Here is a 9,786-nt window from a genome sequence, read left to right as displayed (position 1 = left end):
ATAAATCTCCACCCACTTTAAACTGGATAAAGAGAATGACTATAGCGCCTAATGGGATTGGGGGGGTAGATTAGTGCACTCCAGTCCAAACGGGATGTTTTTCTTCCATGCAAAAAAGATAAGCACAAGTTTCCTGACCACTTTTTGTTTTTAGTTAGTTCTATTCATGAAAGTGACTGGTACAGTGAAGAAAAGAGGGACAACATTTTCTTAGAAAAAAAAAATTGAAGGCATGCACAAAAAACTAGGTTATGTGATATATAATTTGCATGCTAAATATATACATATTATAAAGATTATGCATGTATATATATATAAATATATATATGAGGTGAGATGAAGTCGGACCCGTGCAGTCAGAGGATCGACCCACGCGCACCTGTTTACCGGATTCCGGCTTTTCCAGGTTAAAAATGTAAAATGGCGACAGACCGGAAATGAAACAGGTGGACGTTCTCAACCGTGAGACTTTGCTTCGGTGATTTATTTATTATTTTTTAAAACATTGTTGTGTAATGAAAGTGGATTTTATTTTTGTTTCTCCTGCCTGGAGACCAGCTCAGTCAGCGCTCTGTGCTCTCTGTTCATCTCCACACGCTGTCGGTTGTTGTTTTTATTAAAACTTTCTCCGTCTGCTCAGGAATGAGAAACTCGGCTTAAACACCAAGCGGAGCGACTTTCTACACACCACGGTAACTTCACATTAAACACTATATCTCTGATCTGGACACAGTGTCGGGACACACACTCCGGCAGACTGAAATGTGCCATATAAGGTGTTTAGACTTTAGGTTTAGTATATAAGGAAGTCGAGTGCTTACATTTTTTTAACCCTTAAAGTATCGTCCTGTCTTATTCCTCCAGGATCGAGTGAACCTTTACTGTATTGATGTAACACACACACACATGGTATTGAAGTCACACTTCTGTGATTGTTCATGTGCAGTTAACCAACATCATGATGATTTCATATATACACTGTTAGTGTTGAATTTAGCTATAATGGGTTAAAATCACTCTTGTTGAATGAATGCATATATTGTTAAATTAACCCATGTCCTGTTTGTCTAACCCACACAGTGTTGACTTAACCCATATACGTGTTAAATTAACCCATGTCCTTCGTATCTAACCCATGTAGTGTTGAATTAATCTATGTATAATTAAATTAACCCATGTCCTTTGTGTTTAACCCATGTAGTGTTGAATTAACCTATATATATATAGTTAAATTAACCCATGTCCTACTTATTTAACCCATGTAGTGTTGCATTAACCTATATATATATAGTTAAATTAACCCATGTCCTACTTATCTAACCCATATAGTATTGAATTAACCTATATATAGTTAAATTAACCCATGTCCTACTTATCTAACCCAAATATAGTTAAATTAACCCATATCCTGTTTATCTAACCCATACAGTGTTGATGAGATGGATATATAGTTAAATTAACTCATATCCTGTTTATCTAACCCATACAGTGTTGATGAGATGGATATATAGTTAAATTAACCCATGTCCTGTTTATCTAACCCACACAGTGTTGACTTAACCCATATACGTGTTAAATTAACCCATGTCCTTCTTATCTAACCCATATAGTATTGAATTAACCTATATATAGTTAAATTAACCCATGTCCTACTTATCTAACCCAAATATAGTTAAATTAACCCATATCCTGTTTATCTAACCCATACAGTGTTGATGAGAGAGATATATAGTTAAATTAACCCATGTCCTGTTTATCTAACCCACACAGTGTTGATTTAACCCATATACGTGTTAAATTAACCCATGTCCTTCTTATCTAACCCATATAGTATTGAATTAACCTATATATAGTTAAATTAACTCATGTCCTGCTTATTTAACCCATATAGTATTGAATTAACTCATATATTGTTGAATTAACCCATGTCCTACATATCTAACCCATGTAGTGTTGAATTGATCTATATATAGTTAAATTAACTCATGTCCTGCTTATTTAACCCATATAGTATTGAATTAACTCATATATTGTTGAATTAACCCATGTCCTACATATCTAACCCATGTAGTGTTGAATTAATCTATATATAGTTAAATTAACCCATGTCCTACTTATCTAACCCATACAGTGTTGATGAAATGGATATATATATAAATTAACTCATGTCTTGTTGAAGTAACCCATACAGTGTTGATGAAATGGATATATAGATAAATTAACTCATGTCTTGTTGAAGTAACCCATACAGTGTTGAAGTAATGCATATATAGTTAAATGAACCCATGTCCTGTTCAAGTAGCCCATACATTGTTGAATTAACCCATATATTGATTAATTAACCCATGTCTTGTTTATCTAACCCATACAGTGTTGAATTAACCCATGTCCTGTTGAAGCAACCCATACCACGTTGAATTAATATGTAGTTAAACTAACACGTTTTGTTTATCTAACCCACATAGGGTGTTGAACTGACCTATATATTAATATATTAACCCATGTCCTGTTTATCTAACCCACACAGTGTTGAATTAACCTATATTTTGGTAAATGAACCCATATCCTGTTGAAGTAACCCATACAGTGTTGAATGAACACATATATTGATAAGTTAACCCATGTACTACTTATCTAACCCACACAGTGTTGAATTAACCCATAAATAGTTAAATTAACCCATGTCCTGTTTAAGTAACCCATACAGTGTGCTCAAGGGCCCAATGGTGGCAGCTTGGTGGTGCTGGGGCTTGATCATCATCCCAGAGCCTTAACCACTTGAGCTGTTAATTTATCCTGTACATTGTAGTTCATCATTAAGACAACACTTTAGTATTCAATTCCATTAGTATTGAATCACTTTTGTTTGCTTAAATCTACTTTTTTTTTTCTTACATCAACACTAAGAATGTTGTAATCTATAACCGTGTTCATTTAACTTTGAATAAATTCATTGCACCCTGAGTAAGAGTGTTGTAATGTAATATAATATAATACTTACAGTTGTATTCAACTATAAGTGTTTAATTCCATTTTGGAATAGCTGTAGATGTTAATTTAGTGCTATAGGTGTAAAATGGACACTGCAGGCCGTAATGCAGCACCGTAAGTGTTTAGTCAACATGTCCTGTGATGATGCAAGAACTTAAAATTTTAGTAAGAATTTGCCTTGGCTTTCCACAAATGTACCTGACCAGGACATGGTTGGAGTTGTATTACAGTGTGTCTTACAGTGTTCATTTGTGTCTAGCTGGACATATATTCTCTATTACAGGTATTAATTCAACATATTGTCTTGTCCTACATTAACACACTGCATCCAAAGAACTCTTTGTCGACGTTGGCTGTGATCTGGCACCATGGAGGACCCTCGTTCATGCGAGTCCAACGTGACTGTGGCCGTTCGGGTCAGACCGTTCAACAGGAGAGGTGAGGCGATATTTTAAAATAGAAAATTGGCTAATAGCGATATCATCTGCTTGTACAACTCTGCCACATGACACAGTGTGCTTTAATTACATTAGGATGTTTGTATAGCTGTGGGAACATCTTGAAAGCCCTTTAGTCCTGCTGATATTTATATATTTATGTAACCAGTTTCTCACAGAAAGGTAAAAAAAGGTGCTTTTTTGGTTTGAATCAAGTGTTACTCACCACTTTTACCGTGATATCGTAAAGAGTGATCTTTCTACCATGAAGTTGATTATTTTCCCAGTAACCTTTCCAATAACTTCCTGAAGTTTTTTATTTATCTATTTGAATTCATCCTCTATTGTAGTGTAATTAGCCAACACTTACAATTTTTTTTATCTCTTTATGATTACATGTAATGATGTGGAACATCCTCTTCTCACTGTAAACATTTCCCTCATTTCTTCATGAAGTAAACAAGAGGAAAAAAGAACTGATAGCACAGCATAAACTGCCAAGTCCTCTCTCCTGAAGGCATTTCGGAACAGGAACAGCAGTTTTAGATTCTGATTATTTAGCACATCCATGATAGAAGCCCCTACTACTATATAGAGTTTTAGTATATAAAGAACCATTAACATATAAATAAATAAATAGTCTTTATTTGTCACATACACATTACAGCACAGTGAAATTCTTTCTTCGCATATCCCTTCCTTTGGAGGTTGAGTTCAGAGCGCAGGATCAGCCATAATACAGCGCCCCTGGAGCAGAGAGGGTTAAGGGCCTTGCTCAAGGGCCCAACAGTGGCGACTTGGTGGAGCTGGGGCTTTAACCCCAACTCTTCTGGTCATCAACCCAGAGCCTTAACCACTTGAGCCACCACGTATAAGTGTGTATATGTAATTATACGTGTGGAAGTTGGCACTACTCTCAGAGCTGCTGTTATAGAAAATTAATCAACAACCTTCTGACCAATCAGGTTTGAGAATTCATCAGCACTCTGGTGGAAAAATCTGAATCGGACATCCAGGACATGCATTTTTGAGCTTCACTAAAGCATAGACAAGAGTAATTCTACTGAACATAAAGTGCTAAATAAAGTAGAGAGAACAGAAGAAGGGCATTTAATAACACTATGACCAGCTTTTTTTCACGCAGGTACACTGTGTTGTTTATTTCAATACAGAGAGGGATCTAAAGACAAAATGTGTGGTGGAGATGGAGGGAAATCAGACTGTACTTCATCCGGCAGGCAGCAACCTCGGAAAAGGGGACAGCAGGTAAGAGCAGCTTTATCAACACTCTCACATCACGCTGTCCTTATTTAGTTACAAAGCGAATTACAACTGAGAGAATGTACTAAAGCGGCTATTTTAAGCAGACCCACATGACATGTCAGGAATTCTACACTGCTCCATAATGCACTTTATTATGAACTGAAAGCAGCTCATCTGTTATATTTGGGCAGAAATAGTCAATGTGTATATTTGTTTTTTAAAATAAAAACCCTGAAGCTTTTAATTGTTTAAAATGTGTCTAGAATTCTGGGTATTTTGAAAAGACATTCATAAAAATCTTTTCCAAAAAGACAACTTGAAGGAAGGAAGAATATTAATATTTTAATCACAGCGACTCTACCAAAAATGGAAGTAGGTAAAGCATACAATTGGTTAATATCTAAAGCCTGTATTAGCTGAGTAACAATGAGAGAGGTACTACTAAGTGACAGATATTTACTCAGATTGCTTTTCTAACCTGAGAGTTTACTGTTCTGCCATATCATATGGCCTGTCTAAAACCAGCCTGACCTCAGATCTATGGATTCGTTAAGTATAGTAGAGTGTATATGTGACAAATTATTAAGTTTTAGTTAGTTATGTATAGTAGAGTTAAAGAATAATTATTTATGATGGTCTCCTCCTTCTGAAGTCATAGACATTTAATATAATTCAAATCAGAATCCCTCTTCCACATATAAACTTTACAGTTGTTATCAGTGCATATGTGTGACTAAGTGGAAGAGGAAAGTATATGGAGAATATGTGTCCCTGAAGGTTTATTCCCACACACAAGACACTGACACCATTTTGGCCAAAATATTTTGGCTCATTATGTAGTTAAGTGTGCTTCTCCTGACTCCATGCTGTCTGGTATTTGCTGATTCTCCTCCCCTTACTCGCCCAAATTCCACCGCGTTCAGCCCTCAGATGGCATAGCAACTAGTGAAGGGTCAAAGCAAGGTCAAGTGTAACCTAGGATACTCCTGGTTAAGAAAATACTTGTTTCAATAGACATTTTCCAGGACCTACTTTCTCAGTATCTGTTATTTCATGTATGTGACTAGTGTAGTACTCTTGTGAGAAGCTACTGTACCTGTTAACTTCAGCTAAATGTTAGGAATTTGCACATATTAAAAAGTTAATGGTGCCAGTGGCCTCTACCCTGTCAGTCTCAGTAAAGGAGGTGTGGCCTCTAACCTGTCAGTCTTAGTAAAGAATAAATGGTCTCTACCCTGTCAGTCTCAGTTAAAGAGGTGTGGCCTCTAACCTGTCAGTCTTAGTAAAGAAGAAATGATCTCTACCCTGTCAGTCTCAGTTAAGGAGGTGTGGCCTCTAACCTGTCAGTCTTAGTAAAGAAGAAATGGTCTCTACCCTGTCAGTCTCAGAAAAGGAGGTGTGGCCTCTCACCTGTCAGTCTTAGTAAAGAATAAATGGTCTCTACCCTGTCAGTCTCAGTAAAGGAGGTGTGGCCTCTTACCTGTCAGTCTCAGTAAAGGAGTTGTGGCCTCTAACCTGTCAGTCTCAGTAAAGGAGGTATGGCCTTTAACCTGACAATCTCAGTAAAGGAAGGTGTGGCCTCTACCCGGTCAATCTCAGTAAAGGGGGTGTGGCCTCTAACCTGCCGGTCTCATTGAAGGAGGTGTGGCCTCTAACCTGCCAGTCTCATTGAAGGAGGTGTGGCCTGTCAGTTGCTTTGTCACGTACTTTGTCAAATTATTCTCAGTCGAGAACACAAAGCATCTAATAACTTTTGTACATATTTCTGGCTACAATCTGTATGCCTTCTTGCATTTACCAATATTTGTCCTTCAAACTACCCATTCCCAACATTTCGAACATTACTACACACTGAGCTTTTTGAAGCTAGATATGGTCACTGGAGTTATCTAAAAACTAGACTTTTGGTGTACTAATTTTATTAGTTTTATAACAACATCACTAAAAAAAACATACCAAACAACAAAAACAAACGAGAAGCCTTTATTATTCCCACACGTACATTACAGCACATTGGAATTCTTTTCTTCACATATCCCAGCTGAGGAAGTTGGGGTCAGAGCACAGGGGCAGCTATGATAAAGCACCCCTGGAGCAGGGAGGGTTATGGGCCTTGCTCTATTGCCCATCAGTGGCGCTTGGTGGCGGAGATGAGGCTGTGTTAGAGTAGCTAAAGAATATATAGAGAATATATCTGGCCAATTTCTGTGGAGTTTCTGGCAGAACCAAAAAGACAGATAAAGTTCCCTCTGAACCCCGACATCGATCACAAATCACAGACATTGTCCGAGAAATCTTGTAGAGTTTGACTTAAGAATAGTGTGATCTGTGTACAATTTTAAGCTGAATTTATTGAAGTCAACTATGTATTCTCTGCAAGATTTCAGACAAAAAGTTGACAGATAAATTGATGCCAGCCTCTTTTTCCCAAGCTACCTTAAAATAATCAGAAGAGGCTGGAACTGTATTCTTAAGCAGGTCCATTCATCGTCTGTGTGCTCGCCACTCTCTCATTCAGTTCACAGTAGTACACAGAGCTCATATATCCAAAGTTAAATTAGCCCAAATGTTTCCTGGTACTAGCTCCTTGTGCAATAGATGTCAGTGTGCTGAGGGTCCTTTAATTAAATGTTCTGGACATGTCCAAAATTATAGTGTTACTGGTGATCGATATTTAACACCCTCTCGTTGGTTCTTCAGCACAGATTAGAGCCAGAACCTCTTGTGGCATTATTTGGATTGCTCCAAAGGTTGTCAGCATCAGTGTGTAAAATCCTTGCCTTCTCTTCTCTGTTGGCACGTAGAGCCATCCTATTAAAATGGAAGTATCCCCTCCCACCGACACATATTCAATGGATTAGAGAAATTACGTCTTGTCTCTACCTTGAAAAGATTAGGTACTCATTAAGAGGATCGGAGAAAAACTTATATATTATTATTGATGATTATTATTTACCCCCCTCCCATTTATTTATTTATTTATTTTTTAATTGGAATTAATTATTTATTGGAATTAATGGACAGCATGAGCGCTACTCTAGGGTTTTCTTGGTAATGGGCTGGGGGTTTGTTAAATGCTATGTATATGTATATTGGAAAATTCAATAAAAATTTTAAAACCAAAATAATCAGAAGAGATCAGAAGGTATTGACCTGCGAAGAGAACAGGGAACCAAATTGTGAAAGCATATAGAAACTGCTAGAAACTGTGCTCTTCCAGCTGAATCCTGTAGTCAGGAAAAACCTGTTGAACCATAATGCTGAATCTGCAAGTAACAATAAAAATGAGAGTGAGAACTACCATATCAACTAAGAACAGGAGAGTGACCATCTGTGTATAATTCGTTATATGTAGAAAGACCCTTGTTATTCCATAATCGGAAGGTTCTATTAAAAAAAGGCTTTTAAAAGCAATGATATATATTTCACTATTCCTATCATTCAGAATAAAATTCCTATTCTAACAACAGAACATTCAATTGAAACTGTTATATACAGGCTCTATCCAGCTGTGGCTTTTTTGGGAGTTTCAGTGATGGAGCAAAAGAGCGTAAAATTGGCGTCCGCACTCTCACCCCAAATCCTTAACAAGCTTGGATAAGTGAAGAAAAGAATTTCACTACACCGTAATGTATATGTGACAAATAAAGGCTTCTTCTAAAACGTCAGTTACTCAGTATTATTTTTCTTTATATATTAAACAGTATCACACTTGCAATCATGCTGCCGTACTGAATATCTGTACAATTTCAGTTAAAATCCCCCCTTTTCGAAAATCCTGAATCCCATCCAGGAATAATGAAGGATATCAGTTGTTGGTGGATATTTGAAGCCAGCAGCTGCATCATCTGTCACTACAATGGCTGGATTGTTCAAATTGGGCTGTTGTTGGAACTTTTCTCCATCAGCAGCAGTTCATTTGTCACTCATCAGACTAATACGACCCCCTCCTGTCAGTCAGTACGCTCATTATGAGGATGTTTTTATGTGTGTGTCTCCTTCTACGCTACAAAAGTTTCGACACACCGGCTTGTTAAAATAGTGACCAAGAAAAAAAGTGTTAAACATCATCTAAAGACAGGACGATTTTCCCAAAATAGGCAGAGGTCCTCATATCTTCTCCTCTTTAAATCAATAAACATATATATATAACTTTATCCAACTAGTTTTTGCTTAAGATTTTAATTACTGTGCGTTTCATTATTTATTTTGGACTTAAATACCATCTATAAGTCTTTAGCAAAATGTCTGTATGCATACATTTTTATTAAAAATAATCTGTGTCTTTTCACCATTCTTCTTCTTTTTATTATTATTATTATTATTATTATTAACAGCAGACCAGCTAGAAGGTTAGGAATGGAAGAAAAAAAACACAGAGGGTGTGTCTCTTCACTGCAGGCTCTGTCTTTGCTTGTCTCATAGCATGTTTTTTGCATGTCTTCTTTATTGCAAAACACATCTCAGTTCCATTTCTTTATCATCCACGTAGTAGTTTTTTTCCATCCTGTCCGCCACACACATTAATTCAAGTCTCTCTGCACAGACTTGCATGCTACTGTAACTCCGAACAGGTCTCACAAGCTTCAACAAGAACAGGGGTGTGTACTATTACTCTGCTTTAAGGAGAGAGTCTTATGCAAGTCATGTGGCGTGATGCATGAAATATTGTTTCACTGCTAATCATGGCAGATTTTCCTGCCCGCATCTGGCAACCTGCAATGCATGATGTGAAAGTGATAAACATTGTGAAAAAGAAATGCACTTTAAGATTGCTCCCCTGGCTGAAATGACCGATCTCTGGCTGTCAGCCTGTGCTTGAAAATGACTGAATATGTGCCAGCTATTTGTGGAATGTTCTTTAAAACGTCCAGCTTTCTCAGTGCCAAGTAGTTCAGGTGGTACAGAAAGGAGCTGAGGAAAATCTAGAAGTTGAACATTAAACAGTGTTGCTGTTCCTGGTTATCTGATTTATCATAAGTATTTTATTGCACAAAGCTTCTGTGCAGTTCAGTGGTCACTAATCAAACACACCTGATTTAACCTCTGTGAAGTGAAGGGGTAGGTGGGATTTGGGGCATTAAAGTTACTCCAA

The 9,786-nt window shown here is 37.1% G+C and overlaps 1 protein-coding gene across 3 annotated transcripts in view; it reads left to right on the top strand.

The window, feature by feature from the left end:
- Positions 1-94: 94 nt before the first annotated feature.
- Positions 95-9,786, top strand: part of kif13bb (kinesin family member 13Bb) — a 34,915-nt gene continuing 25,223 nt past the window's right edge. The window contains exons 1-4 of one of the 3 annotated variants that reach the window (XM_058378746.1): positions 95-478; positions 641-692; positions 3,326-3,429; positions 4,601-4,694. In XM_058378746.1, coding sequence (XP_058234729.1) covers positions 3,360-3,429; positions 4,601-4,694 — 164 coding nt within the window. In that variant the 5' untranslated portion in view covers positions 95-478; positions 641-692; positions 3,326-3,359. Of the gene's footprint in view, positions 693-3,274; positions 3,430-4,600; positions 4,695-9,786 lie in introns of all 3 variants that reach the window. The other 2 variants (XM_058378744.1, XM_058378745.1) reach the window with 2 other exon arrangements.

This window comes from Hemibagrus wyckioides, linkage group LG25 (genome assembly GCF_019097595.1).
Source record: "Hemibagrus wyckioides isolate EC202008001 linkage group LG25, SWU_Hwy_1.0, whole genome shotgun sequence".
NCBI classification, from domain to species: Eukaryota; Metazoa; Chordata; class Actinopteri; order Siluriformes; family Bagridae; genus Hemibagrus; species Hemibagrus wyckioides.
Note: the sequence above shows the minus strand (reverse complement) of the source record. Positions and strands in the feature narration are given on the sequence as shown.